This window comes from Pristis pectinata, chromosome 13 (genome assembly GCF_009764475.1).
Source record: "Pristis pectinata isolate sPriPec2 chromosome 13, sPriPec2.1.pri, whole genome shotgun sequence".
NCBI lineage: Eukaryota > Metazoa > Chordata > Chondrichthyes > Rhinopristiformes > Pristidae > Pristis > Pristis pectinata.
Window position 1 is genome coordinate 44,010,963 of NC_067417.1, and position 18,474 is coordinate 44,029,436.

General features: G+C 38.6%; 1 protein-coding gene across 1 annotated transcript in view; it reads right to left on the reverse strand.

Moving 5' to 3' along the window:
- Positions 1 to 18,462, reverse strand: part of LOC127577505 (diacylglycerol O-acyltransferase 1-like) — a 68,841-nt gene extending 50,379 nt beyond the window's left edge. Inside the window, exons 1-5 of the mRNA XM_052028738.1 lie at positions 18,304 to 18,462; positions 8,306 to 8,393; positions 6,095 to 6,135; positions 5,310 to 5,395; positions 3,265 to 3,317 (exon numbers count right to left, since the gene is read on the reverse strand). Of these exons, the coding sequence (XP_051884698.1) occupies positions 3,265 to 3,317; positions 5,310 to 5,395; positions 6,095 to 6,135; positions 8,306 to 8,393; positions 18,304 to 18,461 (426 nt within the window). The 5' untranslated portion in view covers position 18,462. The remainder of the gene's footprint in view (positions 1 to 3,264; positions 3,318 to 5,309; positions 5,396 to 6,094; positions 6,136 to 8,305; positions 8,394 to 18,303) is intronic.
- Positions 18,463 to 18,474: the final 12 nt, after the last annotated feature.

Here is an 18,474-nt window from a genome sequence, read left to right on the forward strand (position 1 = left end):
ACCACCATAGTAGGCCATATCTCAAATAATGATGAGTCAGAGTACAGGAAGGAGATAGAGAGCTTAGTGACATGGTGTCATGACAATAACCTTTCCCTCAATGTCAGCAAAACAAAAGAGCTGGTCATTGATTTCAGGAAAGGGGGCAGTGTACATACACCTGTCTACATCAATGGTTGTGAGGTTAAGAGGTTTTAGAGCTTCAAGTTCCTTGGAGTGAACATCACCTGTCCTGGTCCAACCACATAGATGTCACAGCCAAGAAAGCTCACCAGTGCATCTACTTCCTCAGAAAACTAAAGAAATTTGGCGTGCCCCCCTTTGACACTCACCAATTTTTATTGATGCATCATAGAGAGCATTCTATCTGGATGCATCACAGCTTGGTATGGCAACTGCTATGCCCAGGACCGCAAGAAACTGCAGAGTTGTGGACACAGCCCAGCACATCATGGAAACCAGCCTCCCCTCTATGGACTCCATCTCTACCTCTCACTGCCTTGGTGAAGTAGCCAGCATCATCAAAGACCCCACCCACCCGGGTCATTCTCTCTTCTCCCCTCTCTCATGAGGCAGAAGATACAGTAGCCTGAGGGCACATACTACTAGGCTCAAGGACAGCTTCTATCCCACTGTGATAAGACTATTGAACGGTTCCCTTATACGATGAGATGTACTCTTGATCTCACAATCTACTTTCTTATGACAATGCACTTCCCTGTAGCTGTGATACTTTACTCTGTAGTCTGTTATTGTTTTTCCCCTGTACTACCCCAATGCACTGTGTAATGAATTGATCTGTATGAACGGTATGCAAGACAAGTTTTTCACTGTACCTCAGTATAAGTGACAATAATAAACCGATACCAATAAACTGTGCTTGACTGACCAAGATAAGTGTAGCCAGGCACATATACAAAACACAAGTACTGCAGCACTCACACACTTTTGTACACCTATAGCTGTTTAGCCATGGCACCCATCTCACATACACACACGAAATGAAACACATTTACTAGCATTCTTCCTTCTCTTTAGCAGGAAAAGACTACCTGCAATTGCTGCTCAAAGCACCAAACTGGAGGGAGCCTTTTTCAGTCTAAACAGCTCATATGTTTGGCGACAGGCTCAGCTGATTTACTGTAATTTGTATATTGTCATCTGAACCTCCAGTTCCAACTGGAGGTTCTGATGACAATATACAAATTAAATCAGCCCTTTTATATCCCAACTTCCCTCATCCCACAATACTATAAATCTCTGACAATTAACAAGTTGCATGACCTTCCCCCTCTAATCTGCTCGTCTAAGCACCTGGTCAATGCTACTCACGAGATTCCATCAACATAGGTAACACAGGTGGAACTAGTAAATAGTCTGTTAAAATCAGACCCTTTGATAATATTTTGATTCATCATACATTAAAGGAAATGAGTAAGAGATAATAACCATGGATGCAAGCATTTACTTTTAAATAAAGAAGTTTAAAAAATTTAAATTCTGTTGAACTACATGATCGGTGCATTAAAAGTTAAATGTTTGAGGTCTTAATCTTTAAACACTTTTTTCCTCAGATGGTCAAAGGGTTTGCTGGCATACTGAAGGTTATAGTGAATATGATCGATGTCTAACTTCGCTGAGAGGTGGTTCCCAAGATATGGTAAGTGGTACATGTTATCCAGACCATAAAACCCTTGATTTACTGAGCTACATTGATTCCCACCCTCCTATATATTTCTGAGGTTTGATCTGCCTACTTTAGGGATTTTAAGGCACTGAAAATACACAACTAATGCTGTCTCTTAAATCCACTGGCAGGGTAGCACTAACATGTACCCTTTCTAAGGTCACTCAGAATTGAGACCCTAATTGCATTCAGTCAGCTCTATTGGGCAAGTCATATTGTTCAAATACTTGACACCAGACTTGCAAAGCAAGCTAGCTTTTCATGGCAGAGAGATCTCCAGACAGATGGAGGAAAAGATTCAAGAACATCCCAAAGATCTCCTTGGAAAAATCTGTAACATCCCTACTGACTCCTGGGAATCACTGAAAGTGGAGAAGAAGCACACAGAAGCCTGGCATGGACAGTGAAAGGAACACGTCATTTCACAAACTATGATTGACTTGTCCCCCCCGGCACATCCTGCCTCATCCAACTGCAGATCCTACTTTGTCCCTATCAACAGCTCAGAACCTTATGAACTGAAGTGAAAGAAAGTCATCCTAATCCCAAGGGAAGGTTGAGAGGAAGCAGAAGCAGCAGAAGAGGAAGAAGAAGAATACTTTAATTTGCTTTTGCATTAATCAAACTCATTTTAACAGAAATTATTACACATCCATTACAAGCTGAAACTCCCACAGCCATCTTGACTATTCTTCCTCTTACCCTGCCTTTCCGGAGAGTTGTCTTAGATATGTCATCCTTCTTCTTGAACCATGGCTTCCTCCACCACAGTGAACAGAGGCCTTGACCACATCTTACCTATTTCCTACATCTTCATTCTCACCCACTCTTCTCCAGGACAGAGCAACAAGAGTTTCCTGGACCCTCCCCTGCAATCCCACCTGCCTCTGTATTCAATGATCATCCATCACAATTGCTGCCAGCTCCAAAAAGATTCTATCACAAGGCACATATTCCCCTCCCCTCCCTTTCAGCATTTTGTAGGAATTGTTCCTTTTGCACTTCCCCATAAAACCACAGGAATTGTAACACATGTTGCTTCACCTCTTCCCTTCTCCCTGTCCAGGGACCCAAACAGATTTGAGATGAAGCAGCAATTCACTACACTTCTCCCAATCTAATGTATTGTAGTTGGTGGTCCCAATGTGGTTTCCTCTACATTGGAGAAACCAAATGCCTACCAGTTGATTGCTTTGCAGAGCACCTGCCTTCAATCTGCAGGAGTGACCCTGAGTTTTTGCTTGCCTGACACTTTAGTTCTACATCCCACTCCATACCTACTCTAAATCCCTTCCCTACCTACACTAAATCTGAAAACTAACTTGTCTTTTCTCTTCTCCAGTTCTGATAAAGGGTCTTGGACCTGAAATGTTAACTGTTTCCTTTTCTGCAGATGCTGCCTGACCTTCTGAGTGTTTCCATCATTTTCTATTTTTTTTCCAGATTTCCAGCATCCAGTTATTTTGATTTTCAACACAAATTATTTGGCTTCTCTACTAAAAATCACTTTATTTCAGGTTCCTAGAAAACAACATCTTTATAAAAAAATTAAAATTTAGTGATGGAGATACACTTACTGCTGACAGAGATCTTTCTGTATGAAGAGCAATGAGGATAAATATATTTGATACTGAAAGAGAAAAATTGGTCACATTGATGATTTTGATACAACATTTATATTAATGAAGCTATTATTTAATTGGGATGACTGCCTCACACTAACATTTAATGATGTTAATAAATTCATAAATTGCGTACTTAATCTTCCATCACTCAAGTGCCTCTACTAAAGAAATCCTCTTTTCAAGCTCTCCTCCATTTTATTATGTCTTGTTATCATGTTAGTTCATTTGTTTTATAATATGTTGAATATATAATCCAAAGAAGTCTCATCAATTCACTGATCAATGGAAATAAATTTTTGTTATATTTATCCTCTCAAACTCACAATTTTCCTGTAATCTTTTGCCTCAAAGAGCAGAAGATAGTTGTTCATCAAGCTGCAACCTTTGATCCCCATTGTTAGCTCAGAGAACTATTTGTCTCCAGTACTTATTTTTATGGTATGCCTAACACACTACACAGTACTCCAACAGTTACCTCCTCAATGTCTTTATCATTATTTGCATTACAGGGATTTTTAATAAACAAACTGTTTGATTACTTTAACTAAATGCAAAGATAACACCTAGTGGAAAGGCAAAATAATGCACTAAATTTGATTACTTGCAGTCCTCCCTCTCAGCTCCATTAGCAGTTTTAATATTTGTTCTCTATTATTTACAAAAGTGCAACAGTTTGCATTTACCTGTATTAAACTATGCTTTCCACATATTTCCCCCTTCCTGTAAGCAATCCATGATGTTCTGTACTTCCTTACATTTTTCTTCATAATAGAATGCCCCTTATTTCTGCCATCAACTGTTGATATTATTCACTCAAAGTTCAAACTCAAATAATTTATGTAAAAGGAATGATATCCCAATACAAATCCTAGGAAACACCACTATTTACATTTTGCCAACACATAAATTTTCATCCACTTCTACTTTTTGCTTACAATTCTTAGTCATCTTTCCATTCGTGAGAAATTATTTCTTGGTATCAGTCTTAATGAATGTATTTATCATTTAATTACCTTGATTAAATCATCCTCAAATTTCTAAACACAAGGAAATATGACCTAGGTTTTGAAACCCATCTTTATAATTTAACTAAGTCTGGATCAATTCTGGTGAGTCTGCACTGATTCCCTTCCATGGTAAATACATCTTTCCTGAGAGTGGGTACCTAAAACTAAACACTGTATTCCATTTCAGTTTTATGAAAGAATTTTCATCTTGATGAGGTCTCCACTATTGGAACATGGGGAAAAAAGAATCACTTAGCTGCAACTGAAAATGTCTTTTAACCTTTCACTGAAATGCAATACTCAATTCTCCAATATTAAAGGCAAGAACCCGAAAACAAAATCTCCTTAGTACCAGGAAATCATGGCCCAAAATACAAAGATGCACGACCTGTTAAGTAATCAAAATGTCTTTATGTCCTCACTTGACTGACTAAGGTAATTTAAAATATAAAAGGTTGTGTGCAGATACTGATTTAGGCGTCTTAGTTATTGGATGTACAGGTGACATAACATTGAATGCAGCTCTTGGAAACACATCAGCTTCATTGAAATGAGTGTGATTTTATTCTTCAGTACAATGTAACCATAAACCTCACAATGTCAGTACTGCTATGCAGAAATAAGTTGAGTAGGTTACAAACTCAAGAATGAGTATTTATGTTGCTGTGAGTAATAGAACATAAGGAAGAGTGGCAGATCAATGGTGTATTTTTTTTGGGAAATATCTTTATCCCTGGTTAAGACAACTTATGCTTGTAGCTATCTAAAGAATGTGTTCAAAATTAAAAGATTAGATTCATAGCTTTGCTGAATGAGCTTTTAATTTTGCTTATCTTTTGGCTAAATATAGCAAGTTTTAAAATATCATTAACATTAGTTTTTCAAAAAAAGTAAGATCTATTTAAAATGCATGAGCATTTAATACATTCATTCGAATAACATATTCAAATTAAAACAAAATTTCATTTTAACCCAAGTGGTGCCACTCACCAATAATCAGATATGAACCCGGCCAAGTGTTGGGGTCACTCAAAGCAAATGCAATAATCTGAACTGGATCCACAAGGATTCCGTACCTGTGTAGATACTTTAGTTGTCATTAATATCACACCCGAACCTACAAACTAAACAATGTTCATTATGACAAACTTGGAAAAAATTGCTATAATAGATATATTACAGAGAAAACCCCTGTTCTATTGGTACAGTATTTTTGGTGATAATGTCTATTCTACTTTGGTAAGTTTTAGTGTCTCTAGGTTGTGCATCAACTGTAATAGTGAAGGAAATTCTCAGGATTTCCAATTTTGGTTTGATGTTTGTTCCTTTAAATCAAGGCATGGTTCAGTCTTGGTGAAAAAAGGCTACAACTCAAACTTTTGCACTAGCACAATTTTGTCAATGTCAGCAGTTTCAGGCTGACTATTTTTTAAAATTAAACAATACTGCCTGATTGGTTTGGTTTGCACGTAACTGATAGATAACTCTCAAACTCAGATTTTATTGAAATTCTTTTCATGGATGGAAAAGATATAATCCTACTTGAAGTAAGAAGTTAGTTTGAAAGCCTTAGAGAAGGAATGAGTTAATTTGAAAACACCCATGGGGGCAGAAAACTGACTCGAGACATCAGTCTACATCAGCAAAGGCTTTCATAGTCCCATGAAATGTAACAATACAGATTAGTAGAAAATCAATTTTCAAATGGTAGGATTAATAGTTACAAAATCCTTATTCATCTTAGTAATATTAATAATTGTAGGTGCAATACGTACGTGATCAAATTTTCAAAAACCATATGTGTATGTGTCAAAATCTGTAAAAAAAATAAGGTGATTAACATTAATATATTTACCTATTAAAATAAAAGCTGTACCTTATAGTAAATCTCCTGCATCTTTCTAATGCCATGTACAGTAGGCTTGCAGAAAAGTTTGTCCCAATTAATATGAAATATATCAATCTTGTATTCTTTCAGTGTTAAATATCCTATGGTTTACACGATTGTAGGCTATGAATGATATTTACTCCTTACTTGATGAAAATTCCTCCAGTATCCAGCACAGTGATATCTAATATTTTTTTGTATACAAGTAAATTCTTCTGGAATATTACAACACCTAACATCTACAAATTAATGAATTCTTTTTTGGGTATTTTCAAACAATTAAATTACTACTCCACTGCATCAAAAAAAAAATTTGCCCTAAAAATCTAACTCTTCTAAATCTAAATCTAATCTAATGGATCATCATTTACACAACGACTGCCGCTCTTGCCCTCCCACCCGGAAGGTCATTCATTGTGCATCATTTCAATGCAGTTCCACAGCAAATGAACCTGTCAAATCATAATGCAAAATTGCATCGTTTAAAATAACTTCAATGACATCAGTCATCACTAATATAGATGGCTGAAGGGAAACGTTGAGGTAAGTATTAACAATACATGTCATGAATATACCATGGTGTCAAATCATGGCTTGAGTTTTTCAGTTTTTACTTTTGGTTCAGTTTGGGGGATTTTTTGGTTGTCATGAGTGTTCAACAAAATAAGTTAATATCAATTTTATAAATATATATGTATATCAACTTGGAGGTGGCTAAAACTGCAAAGAATTTGAATGTTCATATGCTGTTAAGCTATTGGGTTGGATCATTGTGGATCCAATGCCATCCTCACCTGCCTACAATTACTTTTTCAGAATGCAAAAGATCAGACAAGCTGACACCTCCACCTACAGGACCCAATATGTCCGGCAAGATCATCTTGACAATGATAGGGTAAAACCTTGGGTTCTGCTACCTGAAGCCTAGTCATCTGCCTCATTTCCCAAAAGGAGGTCCAATGTTGCCCCCTTTCTAGTAGGGCCATTTACATGTTGCTTGAGAAAACTTTCCTGGACACATTTAACAAATTCCACCCCATCCAAGCTATTGGCAATATGGCAGTCCCAGTCAACAGGAGGGAAGTTGAAATCTCCTAATACTACAACCCTATTTTTCTTACAGGTACCTGCAATTTTCCTGCATATTTGCTCCTCTAATTCCTGTGGACTATTGGTCAGCCTATAATATAAACCAGCAAGGCAATCATTCCCATATTATTTCTAAGTTCCACCAATATCGCCTCACCAGATGATTCCCCCAAGAATATCCTCCCTGAGCATTGCCATGATGTTTTCCCTAATGAAAAACACAACTCCCTCACCTCTCTTATCTCCATCTCTATCATGCCTGTAGCATGTGTACTCCAGAGCACTGCACTGCTGGTCCAGCCCATCCCTCAACCATGTTTCTGTTATGGCTATACGTCCCATGCACTAATCCATGTCCTAAGTTCCTCTGCTTTACCTATCAGACATTAAAATAAATCCAGTATATTCTATCAGACCTTCCTCACTCCATGTCTAGCCCCTGCCTGTCCTGTCTACTAAACTTGCTTGCTTTAACATTTATACTTACCTCAACTATCCCATCTGTCACACTACGCTTTGGGTCCCACCCCTTGCCAGCCTAGTTTAAACATGAGCCAATCCAGGATATTGGTTCCCCTCCAATTTAAGGTGCCCAGAGTCAGAGGTCACAATCTTAGAATAAAGGAGTTGGCCATAAAGGACGGAGATGAGATGAAATTTCTTCATCCATAGGGTAGTAAATAATATGGAATTCTCATGCAGCTTACTCCTGCTTCTTTCTCATTCGTACTTTTGTAAATGGCATAAAAATTTGAAATTTCAGGAAGTCTAATTCAGAAACATTAAATTCACACTAACTACTTAATATGGGAATTGTTAATTTTAATATGAAGAGAACAAAACAAAGTTGTCACATAAAAGCATTGCCAAGGTCAATAACACGAAAGAGTATTAAAAAAAAGACATTTGTAACTCTCTCCTGTCTGTTAAATCGAAATAAAACATTGTAAATGCACGTAATATAGTTCTCGCTATTGTTTTCTCAGCTAGACCTCAGCATAGTACCTACCAGTACAACCACAGCCCAATTCAAAATTCCACGGTAGTTAAGAAATCCACTGGAGGAACTAAGCAGAGATTCTCGTGTCTTGTGGCAACTGAAAAAAATAACAAAAATCCAACTTAATTGAAATGACACAGCATCTCTTATTATGTATACTGTAATTTGCTGGTATTTAATTGTGATTACCACTCAGTAAGCTCTAAGTAATAAAGTCACAATTATTTCTTTCAACATTTTCAACTGCATATACAACATTAAAAATAGTGATAAACCAGGTATTCCTCAGACTTGCAGTAAGTATAAATTACGAAAATGTCTCAACTGACTTGCAAGTGGAAAGCAAACTTACAGTAGAAAACCAAGTCTAGTTTGACAGCAATATACAATTGTACTCTTAAAATTAACAAGGTGTCATGGGGAAATAAGTGGTAATTTTGTAACATGTAATTAATGATGAAGCTTGACACAAAATGGAAATTTAGATATCCACTGCAATGATTTTCTAATCATTATTTCAAATTGTTTCGTAAAAGTTAAGTATATATGGCTGTTAGAGAAAACTCTTTTTAGATCACAGTGAAAATATTAATAGCAATTGCAGACATCACACTCTTAGGAAGGATATGATAAATTTGTCAGAATGATACCCGAACCCTAAGGGTTAAATTACAAATAAGTAATGCAGTGTTATGTTTACCTTAAAATTTATAGGGCTAAGAAATAGACTGATTCAAGTTTTCAAGAGATAAAAAAAGAACTGATAGAGTTGATAGAAACTATTTGCAGTGGTTGGGAAATCCAGGGCAAGGGGTCCTAATCTAAAAAAAAACAAGAGGCGAATCTTTCAAGTGAAGTGAGGAAATACCTATAAACTTGAAGGATAGTGGAAGTTAGGAACTCTCTCTGCAAATGTCAAACGAAGCTGGGTCAACTGTTAATTTCAAATCTGAACTTGATTTTTTGTTTTGATAACCAATGGTATCAAGTGTGGAAATAGAGTTTGGTCTGAGATCAGCTAATATTCTCTCCAAATTATAGTACAGGCTCAAGGGGCTAAATAACTTACTATTGCTATTAGCTAAAATATCATATGCCTCTAAACTTTTGACGTGTTTCTGATAAAACAAGCAGACAGCCAGAGCACAATGAGAGAACGTTACCACATATTACTATAAAAGGAGAAGTAGTTCTCCTTTGATAGATATTTTCCTACAGTTGGAACGACAACATATTTGAGGTGATTTCCTGTCATGTGTGCAAGAGTTTAGTAACGTTGGGGTGACAGGCAAAAAGACATCTGCCTTTGCTCACAGTACCTTGTGAGTCAAAGATGTGGGCTCAGCTCCACACTAGAGAGATATGTTCATGGCCTAGGATTTCAGCTCTGTACAGCCCTGAAATAATGCTACACCTTCAAAGATTATGTCTTTTGGGTGAGTTAAGAGATATCTTTTAAAATAAGCCACAGAATTTCACCCTGCCAACCAACAATAATACAAAGAAAGTACTGAATGATGTGGGGAAAATAAACTATTGTCTTCCCCTTTATTACAAAAGAGACTAAAATACAGTATTAATTCATAATTTGCAAAGTATTTTGTGATGTCCTGGGGTCATAGAAGTCACAATATAAATGTCAGTTTCACAACAAAGATAGAGGTTGAACTGAATATTTGACATGCATTTAAGAGAACATTAGCAAACAAGAGGGAGAAGGGACTAGAGGGTTACTTTGATAAATTTAAATGAGGAAAGTCAAGAGGAAACTCCAGCATTATTGCTGTGAACTGGTTGGTCCAAATGGACTGTTTCTGTGCTGCATATCCTATTTAATATGTGGAAATGAAGACAAAAAGCTGAATCCTGATTAGTTAGTAATTCTTTCTTTCCCCTTCAAATGCTTAATCAAATATAAATATTGTAATTCAAAAAATATCCAAAAATAAATGCTTATTTATCGTATTGTCTCAAAAATATTACTGGACCTGAAATTCTAAGGGTCTATTACCATTCTCCACCCTGTGTTTAGTTTTTTGAATTTATCTCTACAGTCTCAGAAGAGACCACTCAGCTAACAACTTCCTCCTCCCCTGACTCCTCACACAGGACACTACAGCACCACTCCAGGATGAGGAAGATAATGCTTCATTCTGCTTGATACAAGCACGCATCAGATAAGAAATTGACACCAATAGGCTGGATTTGAGGAATATTTCATGCGAATGTCTCTCATTGTACTGACATTTATTTACCTTCAAGTAGCTGCTTCCAGTTCATTTTTGCTGAATCACAGCACAACTTAGTAAATTTGCCTTTACTCAGGTTTAATCCTGGACTATTTTTGACCTTTTCCATGATTATGATAGATTTAACATGATTGCTACCCCCAGTATTATCTCCACCTGCAACAGTTTTCTCCTCCCCAAGTTTGTTTGCTAAAATAGTCTCACACTGTCACACTGTCATACTGGACTTGCCTTATACTGATTAAGAAAAAGTTCTATTAGTATTGGTATTGGTTTATTATTGTCACTTGTTCTGAGGTACAGTGAAAAACTTGTCTTACAAACTGATCTTACAGGTCAATTCATTACACAGTGCAGTTACATCAAGTTAGTACAGAGTGCATTGATGTAGTACAGGTAAAAAAAAACACAATAACAGTACAGAGTAAAGTGTCACAGCTACAGAGAAAGTGCAGTGCAATAAGGTGCAAGGTAACAACAAGGTAGAGCGTGAGGTCATGAGGTCATAGTCCATCTCATTGTATAAGGGAACTGTTCAATAGTCTTATCACTGTGGGGTAGAAGCTGTCCTTAAGTCTGGTGGTACGTGCCCTCAGGCTCCTGTATCTTCTACCCGATGGAAGAGGAGAGAAGAGAGAATGTCCCGGGTGGGTGGGGTCTTTGATTATGCTGGCTGCTACACCAAAACAACGAGAGGTAAAGACAGAGTCCAAAGAGGGGAGACTGGTGTCCGTAATGCGCTGGGCTGTGTCAACAACTCTCTGCAGCTTCTTGCGATCTTGGGCGGAGCAGTTGCTATATCAAGCTGTGATATTTCAAGAATTCTACTCTTTCTATACACTTTATTCTGATGCCATGTCAGATCATGTTAGAGGAGTTGAAATGACGAACTATCACAGCCTTGTTAAATATGACATTTGCCTGCATAATTGCTATTCTGTCTCCTTCTAACAAATGGACATCTGATACACTTCAAAAGGCAAAAAGCTACAGAATTAACTTTCTAGTTGATGACCTTTCATCAGAACTAGATAAAGTTCATCATTTTTATTCCCCAGATTCTTTTCATTAAAATATAAAACACTACCAAAAATCTAGAGACATAGTAGACTGCAGATGATGGAATCTGGAGCAAAAAAAAACAAACTGCTGGAGGAATTTAATGGGTCAGATAGCATTTGTGGAGGAGAATGGACAGTCGACACTTTAATTGAAGACCCTTCATCTGGACTGAGTTATAGAGGGGAGATAGCCACTACCACCCAAATCTTTTCATTCCCCCCCCCTCCCAGTCTTTGCTTCCTCTGCCTTAAGGCCTCATTTACTGATGTCTTACTTTCCCTATTTAATTATGCCTCTCTCACTTCTGAAGCAGATGTGACATTCTCCTCTTTCTGTCAAACTAGTTAAACTCACTCCAAAGATATTGGTAACTCTTTCCAGAAAAACATTAGTCCCGGTTCTGTTGAAATGCAACCTCTCTGACTTGTACAGGTTCCATCTCCCCAAGATTCAGTCACAATGCCCCAAGGATCTAAAGCCTCACCTCTTGCACCATTTCTTCAGCCATATATTCTTTGCATCATCTTCCAACTTCCATACTCGTCAGCATATGGTACCAGTCATAATCCAGAATTACTATCCTTTCTGATGCTATTACTCAATTTCCTCCCTAGCTCCCTATAATTTGCTTGCAGGACTTTGTCTTCTTTCTACCTATATGATTGGTACAATGTGGATCACAAACTCTGGCGATTCATCTTTCTTTTCCAAAGGTTCCACAGCTTCTCATTGATATCCTTGATCTTGATACCTGGGAGGCAACATATTGTACTGGAATCATAGATTCTGAGGCCACAGAATTCCCTTTCAGTTCAGCTCTCTTGTCCTTTCTACCCCCACTCCATACAATGGAGTCATTTACAGTGCCATTGACTTGACTCTATGTGTAATCATCCATCGCCCTCTCCAGTATTCAGAGGGGAATAAAGGTTAGATAATATAATGGACTCTGAAAACTCCTGCATTAACTGCCTAGTCTTCCTGATGTAGTGTTCATCCATTCCTCTTTGCATGAAAGCACTTATGCTATGGAGTGATTACTGGTGGGAACATGCCAACCCCATTAAAATCACCTATTCCTCTAGATCCAAAATCCAGCCCTTCAGCTCTTCCAGTTGACAATACATCTTGCATATCAGTTGTCCAGGAACAAAAACCATCCTGGATTTTCAACATGGCACAGAATTCTATAAGACTGAAGAGCCCAAACAAACTACTGTTTACTAGAAGAATAAAAATCCAACTACTCACCCAGGTCAACACTTACTTAACTTCAAACTCTTTTACTGCTTTATTAGATTGCATAACTGATTTAATTATCAATTTAACTTTGTTTTGTTTTTGAATACCAAAGTACAGTACATTGCCCATCCTCCCCCATCCCATTCACAACTTCACCTAACCTCCTTGCTCACTGAATTCCTATACTTTACAGGCTATTTAATCTGCACTCTGGTCCTTAGCGGAATCTATTCAGATACTAGTAGTTTACAAACGTTAGAGGGGAATTTAGAGGCTGAATCTTGGTGATTGATCAGGATTGAGTGGACCATAGCCAGGCAAGATTAAAAGTGGAGCTCTTGTGTCAGCATCAGGTGGGCGATAGAACACACCCAGTTCTACTCCAAACAACTCAGCTGTGGATCACGATGGAGCAGCCTTTAGACAAAACTCAATAAGTGAACACAAGGATAGCTGGAGCATCGTCCAGCCTACTCAGCAGCCTGCAGAAGATGTACAAGAGCACAACTACTTCCATCCTTCCACACAGCAAGCTCACAAACATCCTCATTTGTGACCTTTGGAGGCAAGATAACTGAAGTAGCTGAGGATGCTAGCATTGTAGTTGCCTAGGTCACTGTCATGAGGAACTCCATCAGCTACTTCCTCTATCAAGATGATTGACTTCCAACAGACACAACTATTTTGGTGCTTGGGATGACTTCAACCAGCGGACTGTTTTCCCATTGACTTTAGTTACATTAAGGTTCCTTAATGCCACACTGCTTTATGTCAATCAGTCACTTTCACCTCGCTTCTGGAATTGAATTCTTTTGTCCAAGCAAATATGGACTTCAATAGGGCCTTTGTCAAAGTCCCATAGAGAGACTGATCCAAAAGGTTATCCATTAGATCCAAGACAAGTTGGCAAATTGGATCCACAATAGCCTTGGTAATAGGAGGCAGATGTTGATGGTGGATGGTTGTTTTGTGATTGGAAGACTGTGACCAGTGCTATATCACAGGAATCAGGGACCTTTACTATTTACTATATACATTAACACCTTAGATGTGAACATAGGAAATATGATTAGTGAATTTACAAATAACAAAAAAAATTGGTAGTGCTGTTAATAATGAGGATAGTCTTAGACTACAGGACAATATTGATCAGTTGGTAATGTGGGCAGAGCAATGACAGGTGGGATTTAATCTTGTTAAGTGTGAAGTGGTGCATAATAAGGCTAGGACATGCACAATGAATGTAGAGCCCTAGGGTGTGTTGAAGAGTGGGATCTCGGTTTTTGAGTCCAAGGATCACTGAAGATGGCAGCACAGGTAGATAAAGTAGTGAAGAAGGCATATGGGATACGTGCTTTCATTAGCTGAGACAGAGAATATAAGAACAGGGAGATTATTATACAACTTTATAAAATATTGGTTAGGCCACAGCTGGAGTACCAGGTGCAATTCTGGATGCACTGGAAAGGTTCAGAGAAGACTCACCAGGATATTGCCTAGGATGGAGCATTTCAGTTAGGAGGAGAGATTGGATGCGCTAGGTTTGTTTTCCTTGGAGTGCAGGAGGCTGAGGGGTGAACTGATGGAGGTATACAAAATTATGGTGCATAAATAAATATTAAACTTTTCCTCATGTCAGAGGAATCAGTGACCAGAGGGCATAGATTTAAGGGGCAGGAAGTTTATAGCGAATTATTTGCTAAATTTGGCTTATTTGTAAAACAAGAACCCATGGTATTAGAGGCAAAGAACTAGCATGGATAGAAGATTGGCTAACCGGCAGAAGTCAGAGAGTGCAGATAAAGGAGTCCTTTCCCAGGATGGCTGCCGGTGACTAGTGGGTCACTGTTGGGATTGCAACTTTTCACTTTATACATTAATGATTTGGATAAAGGAACTGATGGCATTGTGGCCGAGTTTGCAGACGATAACAAGATAGGTGGAGGGACAGGTAGTGTCGCGGAGGCAGGGAGTCAGCAGAAGGACTTGGATAGGTTGAGAGTGTGGGCAGAGAAATGGCAGATGGAATAACATGTACCGAAGTGTGGGGTTAGGCACTTTGGTAGGAAGAATAAAGGTGTAGGCTGTTTTCTAAATGGGGAGAGAATTCAGAAATTAGAGATACAGAGGGACTTGGGAGTCCTAGTTCAGAGTTCCCTTAAGGTTAACTTACAGGTTGAGTCATTAGTAAAGAAGGCAAATACAATGTTAGCATTCACTTCAAGAGGACTAGAACATAAAAACAAGGATGTACTGCTGTGGCTTTATAAGGCATTGATCAGACCACCAGAGCAATTTTGGGCCCCATGTCTATGGAAAAATGTGCTAGCCCTGGAGGGGGTCCACAAGAATGATCACAGGAATGAAAGGCTTAACCTATGACGAATTTTTGACGTCTCTGGGCATGTACTCAATGGAGTTCAGAAGAATGAGGGGAGATCTCATTGAAACTACTGGATACTGAAAGGCCTGGATAGAGTGGACAGGGAGAGGATGTTTCCATTAGTAAGTGTGTCTAGGATCCGAGGGCACAACCTCAGAATAAAGTCCCAATAAAAGTGAGATGCAGAGGAATTTCTTCAGCGAGAGGGTGGTGAATCTGCAGAATTCGTTACTAGAGAGCTGTGGAGGCCAAGTTTATGGGTATACTTAAAGAAGAGATTGATAGGTTCTTGATTGGTAAGGGGTTAAGGGTTATGGGCAGAAGGAAGGAGAATGGGGTTAAAAAAAAACAGCCTTGATTGAATGATGGAGCATATTCAATGGGTCGAATGGCTTAATTCTGCTCTTATGGATCTCAGGAAGAATTTTGTCTCCCAGAGGGCCCTTAGAATTTGAAATGTATTGTCTGAGGAAGTGGTGGAGGCAGGGTCTCACAACATTTAAGTAGTATCTAGACAAGCGCATGAATTGCTAAAACATAGAAGATTACGGACCAAGTGCCGGCAAATGCGATTAGTATAAATGGATACTTGATGATTGGCATGGAAACAGAAGGGCCTTTTCCTGTACTGTATCACTAACCCCTGGTGAGACAAAACTGAGCATCACTGATCCAAAAGTAGAAACTATAGATGCTGGAAATCTGAAAAATGTCTAATCAGCCTTCGCGATAGAGAAAAAGTGTTAATGTTTTTAGCCAATGACCTTTCATCATAACAGGAAAAGCTCAAGCTAAAACATGTTTAAAGATGCTAAGTTATGGAGGCAGGAAGGAAAGAACTAAACGGAAGATCTGTGAAAGGATGGAGGACAGAAAAGAAATAAATGATATAAGGAGCCATATGAAAGAGGATGGCAAAATGCAGCAGTGAATAGCACAGGTAGGTCTAGAGCAGTTGTAAATGTAGGATGTATAAGCTTTAGAAACTGTGCAGGACAAATTTACTAAAATAATTCCAAGGATGAGGATGAAAATCACAATGATGCTGGAGGAACTCAGCAGGCCAGGCAACAGCCGTGGAGAAAAGCAGGCAGTCAACATTTTGGGTCAGGATGGTCCTGACCCAAAATGTTGACCGCCTGCTTTTCTCCACGGATGCCGCCTGGCCTGCTGAGTTCCTCCAGCTTCATCATGTTTTTCCTGTAGATTCCACCATCTGCAGTCTTTTGTTTCTCCAAGGATGGGGAGCTGTAGTTATGCATTTTGAAACTAGGGTTCTTCTCCTCAATGGAGAGGAAATTTGAAGGGATCTGAGAATGGTATTTAAAATCATGAAGGGTATAGAAAGAGTTGATGGAAAGAAACTCTTGCCATTGGCAAAAGGGGTCAAGAACTAGAATGGAAGTGACTGGCAAAAAAAAAAATCAAAAAAAAAATCACAAAGCTAAACTTATTTACAGAGCAAGTGGTTATGGTCTGAAATGAGCTGCCCAGGATAGAAATGGAGGCAGGTTTAACTATAGCATTCAAAGGGGAGTTGGAAAAGAATTTGAAAGGAAATATCTGGAGAGTATGAGGAGTGGATTGCTCTTAAATAAAACTGGAATGGGCTTAATAGTTCAAATGGCCTCCTTCCATAATATAACCATTCTGTGATTTCAGAGGTCAGTCCAGAGGCAGAAACAGAATCCATAAACACAAATAGGCAAGACTCAGTAAGGGAGGCCAATTTCCTTTCCTGAGGTGCACTGGTAAACAAGAAAGATTTTTTTTAACAATCCAGTATTTTCATGATCACCAAAATTCCAAATGAGTTAATTAGTTGAACTTAACTCCCCAACTGCCGTTGCAGATATGAACTTGTGATCTAGATCATTAGTCCATGTTTCCAGATTACTAATCAGGGAGCTTAATCATTATCTTAACATTTCAAACTTGAGTTCACACTCCCCAATTCCAATGCACATATATTTTAAAAAAGCTAGTAATAGGCAAGTAACATACTAACATAAGAACACAAGAATTAGAAACAAAAGGTGGTATTAAAGGCTGAAGTCTGCTCTTCCTGATCTGATCTTAGCCTGCTCGCTCCCAAAACCCTCAATACTCCTACAGTCCCAAAATCTACCTACCTACCTATCATCTATCTCACCCCTTCATATCACAAGCTCCTGTTTGGAGTTAGGAGAGTGTTGGGGGAATAGGGGGAGGGGGATGGACCCATCAGCCTGCAATTCAGCCCAAAATTCCTGGTGCCAAAAATAATGTATAAAACACCCAAGAACTCTAGATCAAATATAAAATTGATCCAAGGTATGGAGATAAAATAACATTTTATAAATGGTACAGAGGTTATCAGGCTGTAGCTAAGATGTTAACCTTCAGTTGAGAGTTTGGAAATGTTCCAGCTGTTCCCTTTGGATCAGAAAACATAATCAAATAGAAGTTTTCAAGATGACGAGAGGCTAGAAATAGGAAAATGATTCACAACAACTAATGGGTCGATAACTAGAGACCTTTGACTCAAGATTACATGTTAAAGGTCTACAGCGCTTTTCTTTTCCTGCAGAGAGAACTGTTAGGGTGTGAATGCAGAAAAGCTGGTGGAAATTGAATGCACAAATAATTTTAAATGGAATTTGTACTTCTACTTGAAAATACATTTACTGTAAGGTTTGAGCATGGGGCCAAGAAAATTGTCTCTTTCAAAGAAGCAGTAGAGGTACGTCAGATCCTTCTGCCCCACGTTTTTATGATCCTCTAGAATCACCCTGGTTATCATCAAGATGATCAATAATAATTAGAAAGAATTTCCCAATGGAAAAAGAAATTGTCAATGGTTTATTATATGTCCATATCATCGAAATGATCAATAATAAGTAGAAGGAATTTAACGAAGGAATTAGAAACTACCAGTGGTTGATTATAATTGCGTTTTCACCCAAGTGTAGTGATGCTGTTTCTTGTTAAAAACGGGCTGAGTGAGTACTCCTTGCCAACCCCAATGACATTGACCCAATGGATTGACTCGGGGGTCTTGCCCTGCCCCAACTGCGCAGGCGCCCACTCACCACATCTTCCTGCGCATCTCCTCCACCAGGTCCTCATAGAACTTTGACCGCTCCGTCGTCTGGGGCTTGATCTTAACGCTTGAGAACTTTTGCGTGTTCTTCCTCTTGGTCTTCGGCGATACGCCGGGGATCGCCGTTCCCTTGTCCGCGTCCTCCATGTCCGCTCTCTTT